This window comes from Mustela lutreola, chromosome 10, assembly GCF_030435805.1.
Source record: "Mustela lutreola isolate mMusLut2 chromosome 10, mMusLut2.pri, whole genome shotgun sequence".
Classification (NCBI taxonomy): Eukaryota; Metazoa; Chordata; class Mammalia; order Carnivora; family Mustelidae; genus Mustela; species Mustela lutreola.
In genome coordinates this window covers 84,376,122-84,399,657 of record NC_081299.1, presented here as the reverse complement: position 1 = coordinate 84,399,657, position 23,536 = coordinate 84,376,122, and the positions used below count along the sequence as shown (strand labels likewise).

Below are 23,536 nucleotides of genomic sequence, written 5' to 3'. Positions count from 1 at the left end.
TAAAATTCCTCACCTATTGACAAGCCCTTGAAACAGACAGAGTGGGTCTCCCCTGGGGACTTAACTGCCCTCACCTTGAGATTTTGCTAAGGACAATCCTAGCCTGACCGACCCCCTGACAAGTCCGACCAGAATCCTGTAAGTCTACTTTAACAATTCCTTTAGGAAACTTTATCTCTAAACCTCCAAGATAGTGTCGAGAATCATTCCCAAGTATATGACTGATAAACATCTAAAGGGTCTCACAAGAAGACTTTTATTATTGGTAATGAATAACTTTTTCCTCAGACAACAGCTAATCCCTCAAGATCCTGGAAACCTTGCTTCCAAAATTCCTTAGAGACTTACATCATCCATAACCCCCTTTGTTCTCACCCACCTCCGAGTCCACCCCTACTCTGCCTTTAAAAACTCTGACTGTAATCTGGCTCGGGGTCCAAGTCCCTACTCTGCTGTGTCAGGTATACTTGGGCCCAAGCTTAAGCTTGTCAAATAAACCCTCGTGTGATTGCATCGGTGCTTGGCTCCTTGGTGGTCTCTCGGATGCGAAAACTCGGGCATAACAATGTATATATATATTCTCAGTTCACTTATGGCCACAGTGACTACTACGAGACTCTGTGTGTGTTATGTGTGTTTGCCCTGGGGCACACGTTTCTCTTCCTCATTGTGATAGGACATTGATCGTTTTAAGCTATGAGTTCTTCCTGTTATTGAATAATTTAAGGTGATATCTCAAGATGTGAACCCAGTTCTTAATATTTAAAATCTTTCTGATTCTATATGTTATATGGAGATGTATAGTGCATATCTTACAGAGATCATGTCTGCGATTAATTATATGCTCATTAATTATAGTTTCTTCCCTGAACTGAGGTAAGTCTGAGAGAAAATATGAACCCCCCTTATCCACAAATTCAAACAGTATTGAGGATTTTAGGCAGAGATAGTTGAGATGTGCTTTTGCCATTTTACCACTGATTTCTTGTCCCTGACATTTAACTTGGGTATTTTAATAGCTTTGCGTGTTGTATTTTCTTCGTTTGCCTTTAAGTTAAACTAAAACTGATTCCTAACTTCATCTAGCAGTCAAATGCACATTTGTGTAGTATTTAAAGATCTCCAGATCCATCTTTTACATATTAATTTTAGTTCTTACTTGTTAATCAGCAAACATTAAATCTTAGATATGACAGAGTTCTTTAAATCATAGGAATCAAGTATCTTTTGCTTGCATGTAACTCTTCAACCAGCGCATAGTTTTTCTTTTCCTTGTATCACAATCAGAAAAAAAGATAACCGCTTATCTTTTTTTTTTTTTTTATGACAGCCTGTCTTTATCTAAATATTATTTTACTTTTTATCTGGTATATGGAAAACAAATGTTAAATGGTGACTGTGTGTGGTTCTTGATTTTAGACCGAGAAAATGTCAAGTCAAAGTGTTTTGATTTTGCTAGCTGAAAGATGAAGGGCCACGCATACAATACATTTCTGGGGATGTGGGGGGAGGGTCACACTGGAGAGAAATGGGCTCCATGTTCAATCAGCCACGGCTGCACTTCAGGGATAAGGTAAATGTGTCAGTGATGAAGGAGCTGTTATTTACAACCAAACCATCAATTGGCCATTGTGCTGAGGGCAGCTGAGTCACTGAGCATATTCAGATCTTAACTGCATGTACCAGCTGGTCCTGAACACTGAGGGTGTTGTTACTCACATCACATTTGTGACTCCCTACTGTTGCCCATTCAAGGACATCAACTACATGATAAATTCTGTGTTCATGATTATGTAATCTTTTGTTAGGGATCCACTAAGTATATTGTAAGGAAATGGATAACTTCCCTTCATTTTTTAGCTACAGTATGCTTAAGGACCTTTATCCCCATACCCACATGCTAGGCAACTGATTGTATTGGTTCTCCCAGAAAATATATAGTTTTAATCTAAATAATCTCTTTTTAATCCCTTAAGTGGATTCAAGTAACAAAATAAACAAAAATCTTCCTGGTGCCAAAATTTGCATTCCTTGTGTAATTTCTTGAGCCAAATCCCACAAACTATTACTGCCATTTTAATTTTTTAAATGTTATAAAAATAAGATGCAGATAAGTAATTTGGCTAAAGTCACAGAACTAATGAAAGCTGGGTTGACATTTTAACCCAAAATATTAAACTCTTATTTTGAGCTTTTCCTCTTGGTTTACAGTAACTATGTGCGGAATCTCCTGAGCACCTAATGACTGTCAGTAAAATACAAAAAAAAATGTTTAACTTTGATGAAGTCAAATGTTGAAAAGTAGATGTTATGATCATTAGAACCTGAAAAAAGTAGACTGACTCTGAAAATTCAAAATAAGTCCAAAATATCACTTTATCACATTATGTGTTATTTAAACTGTAATGTGAATAGATGTAAAAGATAAATATAGATATAAAGATATAGATAACTGTTGTCTGATAAAGCCCAGGTACCCCAAAAATGCTTTTAGGTTCAATACCCAACTCCAACCAATATAATAATTAAATTAAAAAATAGCAATAAATGGTGAAATGCCTGCAATTTTTTTTTCCGATTAAGTGATATATTTTTCATTCCCTTTCTATCATGATGCTCTTATTTAGGTCAGCATTACCAAAGAGATTATTTAGATTATCCAATAGAAACATAAAATGAGCCACATATATGATTTTTAATTTTTCAGTAGTCACATTAAAGAAGCTTAAAAAATGGTGAGATTAATTTTAAAATCTATTTCATATGACTGAACATATCTAGAATATTACCAATTCAACATGTATCAACATAAAATTATTAATTTTGCATTCCTTTCTTGGCAAAGTTTTTGAAATCCAGTGTGTTTATTTGACACTTGCATTACATCTCAGATGGAAACTAAATTTTCATCTGAAATACTTTATCTGTATTTAGGCTTCATAGAATTCACAGTGTAAAAACTAGACACACATACCTAATTTGTTCCAAACATATTTAAAATGTTTCTAATAATCAAGTCAAACACTAGTTTCGAAATTTGAATTAACTAAAGTTAAATAAAATTAAAAAATTGAATCCCTTGTTTCCACTAACTACATTTCAAATGGTCAGTTGCTGTACTAGCTAGTGGCTACCATTGGACAACATAGCTCTAGGATTTCTCATCTGTTATTCATTTGCCTTAGAGAAGGGTGGTCCATAAAAGAAGGGCTGTCATCTCCCCATCTCCCTTTTCCCCAGTTCCTGGCAACTATCACTCTCTATTCTCTGCTTCTATGATTTTGACTATTTTAGATTTTACATAGAGAGATCATGCAGTATTTTCTTTCTGTGCCTGGCTATTTCACTTACCATAATGTCCTTCAGGTTCATCCATGTTGTCAAAAATAGTAGTATTTCCTATTTTTCTTTTAAGGCAGAATAGTGTTCCATTGTATATGTAGTATATTTACCTCGCAGAGATTTAATGTTCCGCAATGTGACTATAGTTAACAATACTGTATTGCATACTTAAAATTTGTTAAGAGAGCAGGTGTGTCCTAAATGGTCTCACACACATACACACAAAATGATAACTCTGTGAAGAAATGGATATATTAATTAGTTTGATTGTGGTGATTACTTAACAATATATATACATAACAAAATTATTATTTGCAAATTATACCTCAGTCAAGGGTGGGTAGGAAAGCGATGAGCCAGTATCTGTCCAAAAAGAAGACACTATTTAGTTTTAATAATCAAATCTCTTTTTGTCAAAAGAGAATGGGAATTTCTAAACCCCAAAACTACCTTTACGTACCAAAAGCAAAAGTTAAAGATTTGACTATCATGAGCCAGTATTACAGAGAACACAAGATCTAATGTAAGAGGTGGAACCGTCAACCTAAGGGAGGAGAAGGTGCATTTCTGGGCCTAGGGAGTGGGAAGATTGGAGGAGAGCAAAGACCAGAATGGCAGATGTGATCATCTGACTGAGCACCCGAGTGAGGATCTCTGAGAAGGAAATTAGTCACCAGATAATAGAAACTGCATAGAAGTTGAAAAGAAAGTAGAAGATAAGTGGCCTTTACGTCATTTCCATCTTGCAATTGGAAGAATTCAACCTCAGGGCACCCCAAGAGCAGGTAGGGCAGGCAGCAGAGATGAGTGTAATGGGAACCAGGGGACTCTACAGCAGAGCTGGAGAGAACAGGCAGCGCACCTGGGGCTGGCAGGAGATGTGCGGGAGATTCAGAGGAATTTTACAGCATGTGAGCCTCGATGGAACAAGTCAGCATTGGGTTCACAAGGACATTCAACAGTGATTGTCAGCAGAGCACCCAGGGGAGACCACGTGGGAGAAGCACAGGGCTGTGGAAGCCAGCAAAAATGAAGAGGCCACACTGTAAGACAGACCTGTGGCTGCTCTGAGGTTGCCTCCCCACTTGGGCAGACCGCCAACTGGACTCCAGTGCCATTTTGCCAGAAGGGGAAGAGTGAGAAATTGAGAAAACAACCGATGGTTTATTAAACATTCCTCCCTCCCCTATTCTGTTCCTGTTCAGTCTTGGATGGATGCTCATGATGGAGTTTAGATCAGTTATGGAAAATAAAGTAGCTGCGTGCTTTATACAATCTAGATTGCAGTATATAAAAATTATGACTTCAATATACTACTGTTTATTGCACTCCCCTCTCATAGCCCTGAAAGGTCTGAATTATGTGAACACAAATCTGTCTGGTACAAAGTCTATGGTCTTTCCTCTGTTGTATTACCTCCCATCACCATTCTATGACACACCTTATCAGACACCTTTACATTGCTATTTGACAACTCTATGAGTGTAAATAAGTATGGATACAACAGTAAGACATTCAGGACACTGTGCAGCTGGCTTAATAAATGAACCTAAAAGATAGTGCTCAGTGTGTCCATACCAACTTGCAAATAAATCTCTACTAGAGTGCCATGAAGTTCTATCTTTGATGCTGTATAGAGTTAACAAGAAGCTCAGAGAAAGAACAAAGATAATAGATGTCATCATAAAAGTTCAAAATGGCATTGGCAGGGTGAAATATTAATTTGAAAATAATTAAGAAGTTTGACTTTTTGAGTAATCCTGGGAGTCCAAAGTAGGGGAACTTGCTAGGGCATCACTCCATGAGAGGAAGTCACAAACACTCTGACCAGTACTGCTATGTAGTTATTGAAAAACAAAAACCAAAAAACCTATTCCTTTTTTAGGCTGTATTAATCAAAATAGTCAAAACCTGGAAATCAGCTTAAAGATGATCCATTCCTAACCAAATTATAATATACAGATCCATGAGTAAGACCATAAGGTGCAATCCAGAAAAGTAAGTTATACCCTCACCTGGTCAGGAGATATGCACCCCTGACCATATCTCTGTTTTGGACTCTACATTTTGGGAGGAGGACTACAGTACGTCAAAAGCACCGGAATGTCGTGTTGCTGAGGAATCTGGCCACTGAGTTATTTCCATACTGATGGGTGGAATTGAGGTCATTTTGTCTGTAGGAAAGAAGAGCCAAAGCATAAGAGTAGAGGGCAACAAACAGACTGCAAATAAACAATTAGTGGCTGTCTTTAGACAGAACTTAGAAGAAAGAAAACAAAAGCTACAAAATGGCATAAGGAAAAGGTGAAAGGAGCCTAGAAACAAGCGAAGGAACCAAGTTCTCCGCATGCTCGGCCATGACGCCACCACGTACCTAATAATCCCCACTCACCAGGCGCCCTCTTCATGATCATGCAGCACTGTAGGTCCCGGACTTCCGTGTTCTTCGGCCTGGCGCTGACTTAACCCTTGCAGTTACCAGGCACTTACTGTGAGCCAAGCTCTGTACTGAGAACTTCCCCTATCTTGTGTCTTTAGTCCTTCCAGTACTGTGCAATGATGCTTTCGTGATCATTTACATTTTATACATAAGGAGACCGAGGCTTAAATATTGGATAACTTGTCTACGTGAGCGGCAGAGCTAAGAACTAAACCGGATCTTACTGATTGCAAAGTGGATGCGCTAATCACTAGGCCACAGTTACCTCCTCCATTGGACCAGTTTTACAAATCCCAGAATGTTTCTTTATTCACACGCTGAGCCCATATTGATTGAAGGTAGTGGTTTTCTTTTAACACCATGACAGATTACCACACACCTGGTGGCTTAAAATTTACGATCTTGCAGTTCTGCTGTTCTGAAATCCAGCATGGGTCTCATTAGGATAAAATCAAGGGTCAGCCCAGTTACCTCTCTTCTGGAGGCTCTAGGAGAGAATTCATTCTTGGATTTTCACAGCTTCTAGAGTCTGTGTGAATTCTTTGGCTTGGGGCACTCTTCTTCTGTTTCATAGGATTGGTGCATGGACATCATTAGGGAGCTGTGTTCTTCCCATCATAGGTGCCTGCCCTGTACCAGGTATTGCTCCAGGCACTGTGAGATAGACACGGAGGAGAAAGACAATAGCAGGTAAACAAATACATATGCCAGACAATTTGTGTGGCAAAAGCTTAAAGCAGTATAATCATCTCAGTAGCCGCAGGAAAAGCATTTGACAGAATTCAGTAGTCATTCCCCCACCACTTCCTTTTGCTGGGAACTCTCAGACTCCTTCTCCTGGATCTCACTTTAGATGTCTCCTCTTAGAGAAACAGTTTCAGGTGTATAGTCAGTGCTTAACAAACACAAATGTTTGTTTTTATTTTTATTTACTTATATAATTAGTATTTTAAAATCATACGGTGCTTTCTCAACTTAGCCAGCAGATGGATGTTTATTATCACAGGTGAATCAATTCACGCTTCTGAAGAACATGGGCATGGTGATTACACTTTAGTAAAAGCAAACAAATAAGCAAAACCCCTTTAGGTGTATGTTAGTTGCTGTATATATTTGTATAAACAAGGAGAAAAGTGTAAAAGAACATATACCAGACAGTTAGTGGACAGCGGCCGATCAGCTTTGGTTTCTGCATCTTTGTGCTGATAAATGCTCACGGAATGGGTGGACGGGGACCGCTAACAAAGGTTAAATAATGAGAGGGTTCTGGAAGGTAGTGAGCATCCACTGACCCTTGAGGACTGAGTGGATATGATCTTGCTCAAAACATACACTCTTCTGTTTGTTTTATTTTAGCTACATTTTGACATCTGGTTAACCTAGATGGTTTCATAAGTGAATTAAAAACCAAGAGAGCATAAATAATCAATTTCTGTACTGTACCCAACTTGCTTAATAGATTCTTACGCTGTAATTTCCTCTCCTGCAAATTAGGAATAATAGACTTTCTGTAAGAATAACACAATTAGACTGGTTAAAAGGCACTTATATTCATAAAGTACCCAAGAGTTGTCAAGTATAAGTGAAAACTCTCTAATTTTTCTTTTGTGACATCCATGCAACTGATTATGCTCTAGAAAAATATATTACAAAACATGCTATGATCCACCTTAAAATTGAATGTATTTGAACAAATGTCACTCTTTTTACATAACCCTTAAAATTCAATCATCTTCCTTTCTGGGTCTGGACATTAAGTGGGGATCTGGTGAAGGAAGAGCCAAATCCCAGTCTATTCCTCATACGGAAGCTTCTTCATGAGTCTGCACTGTAGCCAGACTACATCTTTGGAGTCCTTATAACCAATGTTTGGGTCATTAGTGCAACTGGAGCAAACATTCAAAAGAAACCTCAGAGTCATCACCCAAGCTTATAGATTACTCTAAGTCTACACAACTGGGACAAGTATCTGAGATGCCCTTTGAGGATGAGGGGGGAATGCTTTCCAAAACCAGATAGATTCTGTGAGAGATTGTCCACACAGAGAGAAACCATACTTCCGTTACTTCTTATTCCTCCCTAATAGCAGAGAATTAATGTGGCTTCACCCTATGATATTACGGCAGCCTTGTTCCTCCTCTGATTTCAACTCTCTTGTATTCGCTGATATGCAGCTTATGTCCATGGGCTGTTTCCTCCATGCAAGAAATCAGTGAAGACAGAGAGAGAGATTAAGAGGTGCTTTACTTCTAATTTACATCTTTCCATTTTCAACAGTACCACTCCCAACAGCCAAATTGTGTTTCTTCATAATGAGCTTTACCTTGATTCAGTTTTTTTCATCTACAAAATGAAGGTAATGATGAGATCTGACTTATATGGCTATTTGGAGACTTTAATAAGGTAATTAACATAAGATACTTAGAATATTGCCTTGAACAGCGATCACTCACTAAATCATAGCTGTAATGAATATTAGTAATATTAATACTCTTCAATTATCATCCCACATTTATTTTCTCTTAATAAGGACAGGGTATGTTTAGAGTTCTGACAGATGTGAAGAAATGCAAAAGCCAGAATTAATCAACGTTATAGCTGTGTTAAAGAAAACCTCACAAGCAGCCCCAATTTCACTTCCTATTCATAGGCACTAGTCAGATAAGGAATTACTCCATTACATGCATCCGTGGCAACCTGAAATGGTGTGATATCCCTGCCTTGTTATTCGTGTGGGCAGAGCTCTTTAACACCTTCTCTCAGAATGGCAGAAACAGAATTTTCTCTCTCTCATCTCTTCTTGTTTCATCCTTATGTCTACTTATCCTTCATCACTGAAATTATTCAGCTCTGCCACACCCAGACTTAGAGTACCCAGCCCCAGCTCCGAAGGTCACAGGCCAAAGGTGAAACAATTCAGCTCCCCCCACCCCGCCCCCGCCCCGCCGCCCTAGATTTTTGGGACATGAGAGAGATGGCAAAGGGCTAGAACTTGGATAGATAGAAGCTTTGTATCACATGGGCTGTTTAAATATTCATGCATCCTCTTCTGGCAGCTAACAGGACTGCAAACTTGGCCCAGGAGGAAAAAAGGTGTGTGTGTGGCTGAGGGGAGAGGGGGGGTGGAGATAATTACTAAATTTCATAGTATTCTGAAATGGCTGCTGTGAAGGAAAAACTTGAGCACTGATTTTTGGTTTAATCTCTCAGGCAATTTTTTTTTTTTTAAATTCAACACAGTGCAATAGGCAAGTGATTAAATGCAATTTTAAGTATTTTTTCAGAGCGTGTCATCAGCGTTAGATACCCACTGACATTAATACCATAAAAACGTATTGGACTGTCAAAGCCACCTCCTTTATAATTACTTTACTAATGACTTGATATATTAACTGACACATTCCCCTTGCAGTCAACAGCTTTGCTTATGTTGTAACATAAGTTTAGATTATCAACAACTGAACAATAGAATAAATCAGAGTGGAAGAAAGACCAAATTATTTTTGAGCGTGGTGGCTCCCAGTGTGGGGACATTTCATTTAGGCAGTCAGTTGGCACTATATCCTCTTCATTAGCATATGTGAAGACACCAAAAATGTAGGTATCTGTTCATTGTTTGTTTTAAGGAGACATTTTCCCTGATTGTTGTTAAGTTTTTTTGTTGTCCTAATTCTGGCTGATAAAATTTAATTAAAACAAAGTAATTTCACAATTTCTGAAACAACATAAAAGCAAACCTTGTCACTGCACTCAACCTCAAATTCTTTCTTCAAAGCACTGTCTGTTCAGTGAAAATCAACTTTATTTTATTTTTTACAGCTATAGTCACAAGTTCTGACTTATCAATTCTCCATCCTCCCAATATGGCATACAAAAATGCAAGCATTCCAAATGTGCCTTCATTGGTTTGCCCCTTCTAACAGTAGTGATCTAAGATGTCAATTCAGATAAAGCAATAGGTACATTAATAGTTAAATATTAATAGTTCAGTAGGTACATTAAAAGTTAAAAATCAGTGTTTCTAGATGATTCATATTAATAAGAATTGGCCATCAGAAAATATCAGGTATGTAAAATTAAATAATCACCTTTTTAAAATTCTACTTCTAAGAAAGTTCCTTCAAAATATTCTTAACTACAGTTAATTATTTGAACCCTGTAGGCATAGATATGTCTATAAATATATGTGTGTACAATATACAAGCATATCAGATATATATTAAGAAAGTACCTTCATGAAAAGTTGTATTTTTCATTTAATGTTTCAGATGTACATTACCAACACAATCAAAGCTAAAGGAACAAGACTTGCTAAGCCCGTTTTATGTTTGGGCTTAATGTGTTTGGCCTTTCTTACTGGACTCAACAGAGTAGCAGAATATCGAAATCATTGGTCGGATGTGATAGCAGGCTTTCTGGTTGGAATATCTATAGCAGTATTTCTGGTAAGTACAAATTTATCTGGATTTTGCTGCATTTTTAATTAACTTCTATAATCAGCGATGAGAATACAAGTGTGAATTGCCAGGTTTCCCTAAATGTAGTGTGTCAAATGATACTATGTACATTTTAAGTCATTCATTTCTTTCACCTTCTTCATTTATTCTGCCTAAAGTCAAATTCGGGGGTGAAAAATATGTAAATTCTACACATAAAGGTGAACAGAATATTTTCATATTAAATGGAAATGGGCAAAAACACTCAGTTTTCCTTGGATGGTTTTTAAGACTGGGTTAGTTGGATATTTTAAAAATTTCCTGGGGTCACTTTTCATCCCAGAGTATCTAGAGCATCCCAGATTATCCCAGTGCCTCAGCGTAATACCCTCCATGAACCGCCATGTCACTGTGCTTTGAGAGATGAACTCGTTCCCTTCAGTAACTAAGACTTCATGGGTGGTTTCCAAGACAATACCACCTCAAGTCAGATTTTGCTAGGAGATGAAGAGCATTCGTAGTGATTTCTAATGAAGTGAGCATGCTATCTCTATCCCTTTTATAAAATATCCTTGGATTATTACTACAGGTTTTGGTTGTTGGAAAATATATTTTAGCCTGGCTTTAGAAATAATCAATCCATTATAAGTATGAGTACATAACATTTAACCCAGATGGAAAATGTGTAAACCATACATCAAAACACATTTTTGCTTTGACACATTATAATAGGAAAAAACACTTTATTTCCATTTTGATTACATTTAAATTGCTTCTCATGCTCAACTTCCCTTCTTCGGCTCCTTTCCCTAGTTCCTAACCAGTAAGCAAAAACTTGCATGGCCCTGTCCAGCGAACCATTTGTGTGCCGGGCATTTTAAACAGGCCCTGTTTTGTAGGACCTCTTGTGGTAGGGTGCTGACCGGCTATGACCTCATCCCTGCCCCAGGCTCTGTGCTGCTTTTCTTCCTGATGTCACTCCCTCTGGTTTGCTAGATGCCTGGGAGACTTCGGCTCACCCCCACCTCTCTCCCACAGATATCTTAGGGCCCCGGGAAAACTGGGGCTCAGACTCGGGCCAGAGCCTCTACCTTTCTTTCACTCACTGCAGATGAAGCGGATCGAAACATTCAAAACAAAACAAGACAAGACAAGACAAAACAAGACAAACACCTTACCCTAAGAGAAGAACTCCCAAAAGTTAAAATTTCAAAGCACTAAAAATAAATAAATAAATAAATAAATTTCAAAGCACTAGTGTCAGATGTAACTAGGTTTCAGCTGCATGGGTCCAAAACCTCTTCACTGGCATCTGCCTCATCAGTCTTCCTACTCATCTTCCTGTGGCTGTGGCCCACTTGTCTTCACTTCCCCTGAACATCATGACCCCCTGCAAGCCCAAATCTAGCAGGCTAGTTTCCTCCCAGTCACTTCCTCATCTGAGAACCAGGTGGTGAAGGAGTGAGACCGTGGGTTCCCCTTGGGCTGGAGCCCCTCTGATTGCATATATTCAGAACACTCCACAGGGGCCCCTCAGACATTCTCATCCACCTGGAAAATGACCTTATGAAAGGTCCCATGAAGATAATGCCTTAACTGTAATAACTCAACAAACATTCGTGCACTCATGCATGACCACTTCTGAGTGTGAGTGCCTGCAGGTTCCGGCACTGTGCCAAGGACTGGGGCTGTGAGGAGGCTCAGATAAACATGATCTGTCTCCTGTGGGAGTTACAGTCCAGTTCAGGGGTCAGACAATAAGAGGTTATTCCCTCCACGAGTCCATTCCTCTCTTCTTTCGTAACAGAAACATTTACTGAGCCCCTGTTAGAATCCAGGCACGGTGCTTGGTGCTGGGGATTAAATCACATGAAAAAGACACACAGTCCATCTACTTAAATAGGTCACAAGATACAAAGAGTTTTATAGAAGGTTAAATGTAATGATATCAGTTCATAGACTCAGGAGATCCCGTTGGGATTAGGGACAGTCAGAAAGGAGATACGTAAACTTGAAAGGTTTGTAAGGCAGGAAGGTCGAAGGTGGGGGCATAAGGAATGAGGGGCAAAGAGCACAGTGTGCAGAAGCAATATAGAATGCTTCATTAAATTGGCGTTTATGGAGCCTTAGTGTATTGTAGGCTTGGGCACAGCATGTTCACGTGGGGGAGTGGCATTGTGGAACGGCACGAGTCATCCAGCGTGAGTGACAAGAGTGGGAAGTAGAACACAGGGGTAATTATCCTGAATGGCCTTGTAGCTTACAATGATCTGAGCTTTTTTCTTTGCAATGCGGGGGATTTGAGAGCCCTTGTCAGAGTTCGAGTGAGTTAAAACTGGTTGAATCTCAGCTTCTTTATTTACTCCGTGCATGGCATTATGCAGTTTACCTCATTTGGGCCGTTACCAATGTACCTTCCTGAGCCTCAGATTCTTCCTCATTAAATGAGGCTAATAACAGCCTCCTTTAAAGCTTCTAAGGACTTAAAAGTTTAAATGAAATGGTGTATGTTCAACAAATCGACACGTGGAGGACTGAAAGTTTGATTCCTTTCAGCCCCTTTTACTCTATGATACAATCTGTTTTGAAAACAGGTTTGCTGGAATGTGAAACTCCAGGTGAGGGTAGAGGGGGCAAGTTGTGCAGAACCAGGGAAATAAGATGTCCCAAATCAGGCCTCCATGGGCACAAACAGAAGGGAGGATATCCGGGAGGTTTGTGGAGATGGAAGGTTTGGAGTTTGTATGGCACACTGGGGATGACAGGCGAAGGAGAGGGAGCAATCCATGATGGTTCCCGGGCTTCTCATTTGGGTGAGGAGGACATTTATTCTGAGCAGCAACTCCGGCTCTGGCTGGCAATATCCTGGGGTGTCTCCAATTATCTTGCACTATGTGCAGAACTCTGAAATGGTTCCAGAATAGAATGAGCACTAACCGACTCCAAGACTCCATGTCTTGGTTGAAGGCATCCACATCCCCCAGTCACCCAGACCCAATGTCTAGCATCTGCCATTGACTCATTCTTCTTGCTCATCTCCCACACCAGGCGATTCATCTGGTCCCAGTTTATTTCCACTACAAAATGTCTCCTCCACATTTCATTTCTTGGCCATTCTGACCAACATGTGTACTGTTGGGACTGTACTCAATTTTCGAGATCAGTGCTTTTTCTCTTTCTTCTATCTCTCGGTTCCTAACTGCCTTCTTTCTCACTTCAGACTCTCCTCCAAACACCTCCCATTCTGCCTCTCTCTTCTTTGGAACATAATCCGCTGCTAATAACAAGACAAAACAAAACGAAGTTCATTCCTGCTGCGTTAAACCCAAATACATCCACTGGGCTTCTGGGATCGTCAGTAATCTGGCTGCACCTTCCCATCCAAGTGTATTTTCTCTCCTTGCAGAGGAATCCTATACCGCACATCAACCCAATTTCCTTTCCCTCACAGACAGGTTCTGTCCGGACTTCATGCTTGCCCCAGCAGAATGCCCAATCCTCTGTATATTTTTTAGAGCAAAACAGGGTTCTGGGAGCCACATGAACCTAGGTTTGAATCCTGCTTTTACCACATGCTGGGTAGATGACCTTGAAGAGGTCACTTGTCTTCTCATTTTTTCTAACCTAGGGAGGCCTCCCTTACCTGGATGTAATATGGCTCCCCCCAACCCCCGCCAAGGAATCCCTTCCTCATTCCCTATTCACTTTTCTCCATAGAATGTTTCAACTTTTAATATACCACACATGATATTTATTTATTTATTTATTTATTTATTTATTTATTGCTGTCAAACCCACCAGAATATAAGCTGTGCATGGAGAAGGCATTTATATGTTTTCTTCATGGAATATTCCCAGTACAAAGTACTGGGTCTGGTAGATAGGTGATTCTCGAGAAATACTTGATGGATGGATGGATGAATGAATGAATGAATGAGTGGGGAACTGTTTTACTACTTCCCAGAGCTCTTTCCAGTTTTAAGTGAAGTCCCATAGGTCGTAAATACAGTTGAGTGTGTGGTGCAGAGAAGGTGCTGGATATCGTGGTCCTCACCTTTGACGACTATTCAGATCCTTTTTGCACCTGAGATTTTTCTCAGACAAGTCCCAACTTGCCCAAGAAGTGTCCCTGATTACCTGGTTCTCCCATTTTTCCCGAGTTTCCACTGCCCTCAAAGTTTGGCCTGTTATTTTCTAATGAGGAATTAAATCCTGTCCTCTTTATCACACTCATCCCATGTACATTTTCTTTAAAGTCAGAGAACAGAATCCCCATGCTTAAGAAAATACAAACCAAATACTAGTTGAATGATAGTTGTAGATTGGTTAATATTATTCAACAAATATATGCTTAACAAATATATGCTTCAAAGTATTTCCAAAAAAGATGCCCAGGGTCTAGTCGAGTAGTTCAAGGTTACTGAGCCGTAGCAAGAATTGGTCATGTTATCATATTACATATGAATTATAACAGTAAGAGTAAGAGTTAATAACAGTAAGAGTTATTGGAGTAGTCTTTACTACGTTAACTCAGTCCTCACAACAGCATGATGAGTTGTAGTTATTATTGTTCTCATTCTGCAGGTAAAAGAAGCAGGTCTAGTTATACTGACTTGCTTGCTCAAGCTCCTGGTGAATAAATCAGGGAGCCTGGCATTAAGGCTCAGCCCTGTTTGACCCCCAGAGCCTATGCACTTAACCCCAAACAATACACATGTTTTGCTTGCTACAAGTGAAGAGAGAAAATGACCACAAATAGATTAGATTAATTTATCATCACCACTGGCAAAAGAGCACAAAAATTATACATGTAATGGTGACTTATTAGTGTCATTTTTGTGGGACAGGGTAGAATTATACACATGAAAGTCATTCATGTAAAAATAGAATGTTTCAGAGGCATGTCACTTTAAATTATATAGGAACATCAGAAAATTTGAGAATACTTGGCCTGGACACATGCTCATTCATTAGTCTATCCATTCACTGTGGCACTGGGAATATAATGGTGAGCAAAAAAAAAAAAAAAGAGAGAGAGAGAGAGAAAGAGAGAGACAGCATCTCTGCTTTCATAGCGCTTAAAAGGAAGCTCTTTAAGGAAGAGATTCACATCAACCAAAGTATTATGCTAACAGATGTGTAATTTCATTAGAAATAGATGTTTTGGTGAATAGCATTGGGGATTGATGTGATAAAAAAAAAAAACAGCCTGGGGTCAGAGAAAGCCAGTGAAGAAGTGATACTGAGATGAGATATCACGGGTGAGGAGGATATATATGGTGTGCAAAGAGAGTGGAGTTCACTATTACAAACAAAAGACAGAAAAAGGAAAGCACAGAGAAGGAAGGCTGCAAAGGTGGGCAGGGTTTATACTATTAGAGAAAAGGGGAGCCCAGCCACAGTCGTTTGAGGAAGGGTGACATGATCCAATTTGCATTTTTTTTTTTTAAGATTTTATTTATTTATCTGACAGAGAGAAATCACAAGTAGATGGAGAGGCAGGCAGAGAGAAAGAGAGAGGGAAGCAGGCTCCCCGCTGAGCAGAGAGCCTGATGCGGGACTCGATCCCAGGACCCTGAGATCACGACCTGAGCCGAAGGCAGCGGTTTAACCCACTGAGCCACCCAGGCGCCCCCCAATTTGCATTCTGGAAAGATCATTCTTTCGTCACTATAGAATGGATTGGAGGGAGACTTTAGAGAATGCAGACAAATGGTGGTGATTGCTTAGTCTTTGGAGTTGGTACTAGACATAGAAGAAAGCAGATATGAGAAATCAAAATTTTTAGGAAGAAAAATAGAGCAAATTGAGTGACTGATTGTGTATAGGAAGTATAAAGAATAAATCCAAGTTTTCAGCCTTATGCAATTAGGGGGAGGATATGTGGGAGCTGTTTTCTTGAAAGGATCCAGAAAAAAAAACAAAAACAAAAAACAAGGTTTTTAGCGGGATCAGAAGATAGGCAGATCTGGGGTTTCACTTGAAACATTTGTTAAATTTTTCCTACCTTTGACAACCAAAAGAATGGCCTAACTTGGTAAAATATTGCAGCCTCTTCCCTTAAATATTGAGAAAACTCAGACCTGGAGGACAGTCCAAGAACATACAAGGCTGGGGATCAAAAACCAAGCCTTTTGCTTTTCTATGAACATTTTTCTTTTTTAAAGTTTTATTTATTTATCTGAGAGAAAGAGCGATTGAGGGAGAGAGAGAGCCAGGAGAGAGACAAGCAGACTGCATGCTAAGCATGGAGCCCAAAGCAGGGCTTGATCCCATGACCCTGAGATCATGACCTGAGCTGAACTCAGGAGTCAGACACTTAACTGGCTGAGCCAGCCAGGCACACCCCCTACCCCCTGCCATGAGCATTTTTCTAATAGGAAATCAGTTCCATACTTAAGAATGTTAGCAGGCAAGGCTTGTTTAATATTTGAATATTGTTCTAAGGAAGATTTGGCAATTTCCTCCCTGGTAATTTAAATAATAACAGTAATGAAGAATAATCATTATGGTAATAGATACTATTTAATGAATATCTACTATCTGTTAGGTGTTTAAATAGTTTGCCTATGAATTCTCAACTGCTTCAGTGGTGTTGTCCTAACCCTCAATTAAGGCAAAGAGATAACTGATACAGTCTTTCAGAATCCCATATTAACTCTAGATGAACTCTTTTTCATCTCATGACTTCCATATGTCTATGTACATACATAGGTATTTCATTTCAACAAATTTTACTTCATGAGAATTTGTCATAATTTTTTCATCTGCCTAAACTTTCCTTAATTTATAGTATTAATGAAAAGGGAAATATGTGTGTATACTTCATGAAGTGATCATGGAAACTGTTTACTTGTTATGTTGTTATTGGCTAAAATTCTTGATTATATCCTTTGTACTCTAGGCAGTGGTCAGTTGGCAAACTATAGCCCTTAGGTGAAATTTGGCTTGCTATCTATTTTTTTTTTTAATTTGCATTGGAACACTGACATGCCCGTTCATTTACAAATTATCTGTGCCTATTTTCACACCAAAATACCAGAATTGAACAGCTGCTGCAAAGATTGAATGCCAGCAAAACCAAAAATATGTACTATCTGCCTCTTATGGCCAAAATTTACTGACCCTTTCTATAGGACAATCATTGTTAGTCTTATATAGGGTCATCATTTGATGCTAGGTTTATCAAGTACCCATCTCTAAGCCTGTACCATCCCTTACTTTAAAGCTTTTGATGGCAATGATAAAGTTGATGGGTCAAATTATCAGGCTTTGATCTGTGCTTCTGATCTGTAATTACTCATGGAAATGGAAAGATAATAAGTATTCCACGACTAGGGCAATGTTTTCTCTAAGATAAAGTCTCATAGTATGTGTTATTATTTTGCAGATGTATAAATTTTATTTAAAAACTGGAGAATAACCAAGATCTAATTGGCCTTTGAAAATATTCAGTAATGAGCCTTACTAAAGAAAAGGCTTTCCAATGGAGCATTTGTGAAAATCTACAATGTAAATGTGTAATTATATATTAAGCATTTATTCTTTTAAAAAAATGAACGTTAGGTTATAACTGCAAGTAAGTTCTTTATTTTGGCTTGATAATAGACTGTAAATCCAGAAAAAGAAGGCTTAGGAATATCTTCTCCACTGCTTAATATAAGCAAATAATAGCAAGTAATTTTCCTGTGTTGTTTAATTCACTATTTCTTAAAGTAATTATTCACCTGCTTCAGAAGCTTCTGGAATGTATTTCAAAAAAATGTCAGCTTGTAGGCCCCATCCTTCATCCACAAAATCAAAATCGTTAGGGGAGAGCTTAGGAACACGCACTTTCAACAGTGCTGGGCCTTTATTTTTCTGTAACCTGCAGTAGAGAACCTCTGGTTTAGCTCAAATGCTGTCACCTGTGGGATATAATCAATTGAAACAAGGGTCAATTTCCTTTTGTAAAAGGTCTTCTATTTCGCTGGTAGCCCCAGTAAGCTATTGTTGAAATGCCAAGTATACATGGGATACAATAATAAACAACAAACTAGGTTAATTAAAGGGATGCTACTAAATTGGAAAGCGCCAATTGTAGAGGGTTTATTATGAATGTAATGATCTTGAAGCAATGGGAAATAATTAGCATTTAAATTAAGTTGTAGGTTTGCCACATTAGAGAAATGTTAGCTTGCTACGAATTGTTATAAAGCTATGATGTTACTTAAGGATTGGTTTGAGCATTGACTACAATCTAATTTAATGAAAATTTTGGAATAATGAAATTGTCATTATTAACTGAGCTACACATTATTTGATACACTTTCTCTGACACATTTGTACCAGAATAACTATTAAAATTTATGTAAGATAAAACTGGATGTCAAGTTACATATGTAATACTTAAGTAATTTGAATACTTTATTTCTGTGATTAGATTTATTAAGCTACTTAAAAGGGTCATAGTCACAGGGAGTGTGGCTTTGCTTCAACTGCATTTTTCTCCTGAAATTTTAGGTTGTGTGTGTGGTAAATAATTTCAAAGGAAGACAACCAGAAAATGAACATATACACATGGATAATCTGGCACAGATGCCAATGATCAGCATTCCTCGAGTAGAAAGTCCCTTGGAAAAGGTAACATCTGTACAGGTGATTCATAATTTAAATTCTCAACTGTGATTGTTATCTAGAGCAAATGAATAATCATTCCTCAGAGTTCCTGCACAGTCATGTTTGATTTACTGAAACAAATTTAGAATCTAATGTGGTATTTAGCAAGAATTTAGTCACTAAAGACATCATCTTAGAAAAATGCATATCACATTGAAAATAATTCTTTGAATACCTCATGCTAAAAGCTGAGTATCTATATATGGAATATGTTCTGCACTTTGCCATAACTTTAAGATAAGGAACATAGTGCAATCATGGTCTCACACATGGGTGAAATCATAAGGTAGTCTTATTTGAGAATACATGCATTTTTTTCATATATATTCCACTTTTCCCATCCTCTATTTATGTGAGAAACTGTTTAGAATAATGCCTAGTACATAATAGGGCTCAATAAATTTTGTTGAATCTCATTATATAAAGATCTGGCAGCATGCTCTCCTAATATAAAGATCATGGCAATCGTGCTCTCCTAATCAGGGAGGTCCTGAGGATCAGGTTGGGCAGAATGGAGCCAGACCAGGTAGCACTCTGAATGGCAGGTCAAGGCTTCATTGGGCATGACAATGAACACACAAGCCAGGTATTTAACAAAAACTTTTCCTGAGATTTTTTTCTCAAACTTATCTTGTGAACTGGAGAGGGTAATGTTTCTTAAATGAAGATGCAACAATGCCCATTTGTAATTAGTTCAGTGATTGCTCAGAGGGTTATTAAAGTCTTCTTCTCATCAGGCCTGTCCATACCCACATTTTAATCAATACATTAGATGAAGAGATCAATTACATGCTTATCAGGAGCTTAGATGATGTGAATTAGTGGGGGATAATTAATACATTGGTTGAAAGAACAAAAGTTCTTGAGAGATTAGATACAATTAACAACTAGAAATAAAGCAAATGTTCTGGGTTTGGATTTTAAAAGAAGTTCATGGAAGAGAGAGTACATTTAGGGTAACTACACAAATGAAAATGGATCAGAGGGTAGAACAGGTTACCATCTGGCATGTGTCAACAGCCTGTTACAACTGCCAAGAGTTATATGATCTTAAGTTCCACTTAGGGAGAATAATATCCTGAATGAGGAGATTGATGGTTTCCTCTGCTCACACTACCTTGGAACACCGTATTCTGCCCTTGGTGACATGGTTTTGAGGTGGGCATCTGTAAAATAGTCAGTACTCAAATATTTGTTAAACGTACAAATGCATGTGCCCAGGACAGGGAGTGGACTGAAAGTCAATAGATTATGAAAAACTGTTGAAGGAATAAAAAATGATTAGAGAGAAAGAAAACTCATGGAAGAAGCAATAACGTTCCATACGTATCTGAAGGACTGTTTTATGGCAGAGCGATGCGATGTGTTCTAACAGCACCTCGGAGGTTACAATTAGGATGAAAGAAAAGAAGGTGTAAGAGGACAAGTAATGTCTAGAAAGAAGGAAAAACTTTCTCAAAATGAGATGCCTTCCTTAGAAACAATGAAATTTCCTTTTTTTTTTAAATCCTTTTATAATAAGGATTCAAGAATAAACTATCACTTAACCATGATACTGTGGAGGGAATTCAAGATTATAGTGAGGATAGAGGTACTAAATCTTCACCATAATAATAACAGTATTAATAACTGCCTTTTAATGTTCATTCAATATATGTCGAGTGCGATCCAGATTGCTCACATAAATTCCACAAATACACTTCTGTGCTCTGAAAGTGTAACTTTATTCCTTACACCAGTTTTTAAAGCTGGGTGTCATTATAGTGGCAAATGCTGCTCGTAGTCCCCCAATATCCCTTCTCCCCTTCTTCCTTTTAGTAACTGAATCCCCCAGTCCAATTTTAGCTACATCCGCCACTGCCCAGCCATAGTCTGTATCTCCCCGTGACCACTGCAGGTAGGCGTGACCATGCAGCGAAGTTTAGACCAATGGGATATAAGCAGAAGTGGTCAGTACAGCCTCTGGTTCATCCCTTGAGGACTCTTGTCTCTCTGTCCGTCCTCACCCTTCTCATCAAGTGGAAAAGGTTTGACTGAAAGCAATCTTTAACTTTTTAAGATGACGGATCCACTTTGACAGCCTTAGTTCCTAGATGAGCTCAGGGAGCAGTCCACAGACATGCTCTCGATGGTTCTGAAAAAGAAAGAAACTTCTTTCCTCTCTGAACCATTGGATTGTTTTCATCTCCTTTCCACAGTGGCTTCGCTGGTGCCGGATTACACGAAGGGTCTCCATCGTACAGTTAAGAAAACTAAACTCCCAAGTAGTTAAGCGATTTGCGAAAGTCCTCATCATCGATAAGCGTCAAAGTTATGCAATGTGGTATTTCCAGTTACATGTATTTTGTTTAAAACTGAATAATATGTACAAAATTAGATCTTTTTAAACTCAAGAAATAATAGAAAGCAACAGAATTTAGGAAGAGGTATTAGACATATTTTGAAGACAGTGGTCAGGGTAGTAATTAGTCTTCATTTTATACACCTCTGAGGTTAACTCGAACAATAATTACTGTCTTCTCTTTCTTGACATGTTTATTTGTATAAGCATTCTTTAGTAGCCTCCTAGCATTGCCAAACATCCTGATATACCATTATATCCTTTTATATATAAAGTGATCCTTTTATATATAAAGTGATAAAGTGATTATAAATCCCTGTTGTTGAATTTAGGCAAATTTATTCTTATTTACAATGAGTTTTAAAATATGAAAACAAAGATATTCTATTAGAAGCTCTAGAAAATTTCAGTACAACAATTAATTTCATTCATTGTCTTGTTCATGGCAAAAATCATGCGCTGTTTTTACTTTGGTAGTTAAGAAGTAAAATCTGATTTGGTTCTCCCCTTTGCCCATCGAAGGGCATTGGCACACACCTTGCTGAGTTCCGACTTGGCTCCCTGCTCTTCTCATCCTGTTTTCAGGCAGAACGCTGTCTGCACGGTGCAGGGTGTGCTCCTGCGTCACCCAGACCACACGAAGATCATGAATCAAGCTACTGGGGACGTATCTCAGGCTTCCCTGTGGAGCTCTGTTGCTGAGACGACATGTACTTGTGCTCATCAGCCGGAAAGGGAGGAAGGCCGCCACTTACGGGAAGCCCACAGTGGCTTTCTCTTTCTTTTGTAATGTGGCGTATTTGGAGTAAATACATTGCTTTTCATCAGAGTTCACAATGGGAAACAAGTGAATGCAAAATTCTTCCCAGTATTTGATCTTAGTAATTGATCATCGGAGAGTGGTGTGAGGTTCTTGAAACTGGCCCTCAGAGGAGGAAACGGGAGTCCAGTATAAAAGTCTGGTGTGCAGACCTGGACGGCAGTTTGAGCACCGTGATGTATCATGCCAAGCTATCATTTCCTGCTTGCCAGTTTTGTATGGAGAAGACAGAGGGTTTCTTTTAGAAGTTACATTCTTACATAACCTCCTGTGTTCAAAGTACATGTTTCATAAACTGTAAGCTACAGAGTAAATTACAGCATGCCAGCGTTCTTTATTTTTATGCCAGCAATTTATCCCTTAATTATAGGGAGTTTGTCATATAGTTAATTACCATAGTTTATGAGGAAAAGTCATGATTTTTCTGAAAGCTAAGTAAATCTGAACATTCATTACATTTGGTGTTATGAAAAGAATTAATCATCTATGGAAACTGGCCCATCATATCTCATAGTCCACTAAATATTTAAGTTGCCAGTAACTTCATTACAGCTGTTTGTAATATCAAATCATAAAAGTCTAACTGTGTATCAGTAGGGAATGATTAAATAAGTCAATGTTCCATTCCTGTAATGGAAGCCAATAATGCGGTGTGTCAGGCCACAGGTTCTGGAGGTAGACTGGCTGAGAATTTGGGACAATTTTGACCTTGTGCAGCTTATTCAAATACTCTGTGAGTTTTCTCAGTCATAGAATGGACGTTGTGAGAGTTCAATAAGCTGACAGTAAAGCACTCAGAACAGGGTCTGGAACCTATAAAGCCCTTAAGCGTTGCCAGTCATTATTACCATCAAACCGTTGAAATGGATAGGGTAAATCAAGACATGGAAAGTCTTCTAACACATATTGTAAAGGTTTTTTGTTTGTTTGTCTTAATTTTATTTATTTATTTGGGAACTAGAGAGAGCTCACCCATGTGCCCATGAACCAGGGGGTGGGGTAGCAGAGGGGGAAGGAGAGGGACAAGTCACAAGCTGACTCTGCACCTGCTGAGCCCTTGAGCTCTTGGATCAAGTCTCGGGGCTGGATCCCAGGACCCTGAGATCCTGACCAGAGCCAAAACCAAGAGTCAGGCACTTAACTGCCTGAGCCACCCGGGTGCCCCACAAAGTTGTTGTTGTTTTTGTTTTTGTTTTTTTAAGTTGATATATATAACGTGTGTGTATGAGGAAGCCAGTTATGCAAATTACCATACAAGATAATTTCTTTCTAGTAAGATAGAAAAGAGCATGTAGATGAGAGAGAAATAGATACCAGTTGAAAGCAACGTTTAAACTTAAGAAAACAACTGAGATAATAGACCAGATTCCTTTTCTTTCTTTCCCTTTCTTTGTTCCTTTGTTCTTTTGTTCTTTCCTCTCTTCCTTCTTTTCTTTTTTTCTTCTTTTTAAGATTTTATTTTATTTATTTGACAGACAGAGATCACAAGTAGGCAGAGA

The 23,536-nt window shown here is 38.6% G+C and overlaps 1 protein-coding gene across 3 annotated transcripts in view; it reads left to right on the top strand.

Moving 5' to 3' along the window:
- PLPPR5 (phospholipid phosphatase related 5) overlaps positions 1–23,536 on the top strand; it is a 117,654-nt gene that overhangs the window by 69,116 nt on the left and 25,002 nt on the right. For 2 of the 3 annotated variants that reach the window (XM_059137076.1, XM_059137073.1), the window contains 2 exons: positions 10,051–10,227; positions 18,721–18,855. In XM_059137076.1, the coding sequence (XP_058993059.1) occupies positions 10,051–10,227; positions 18,721–18,855 (312 nt within the window). The remainder of the gene's footprint in view (positions 1–10,050; positions 10,228–18,720; positions 18,856–23,536) is intronic. The other variant, XM_059137074.1, reaches the window with a different exon arrangement.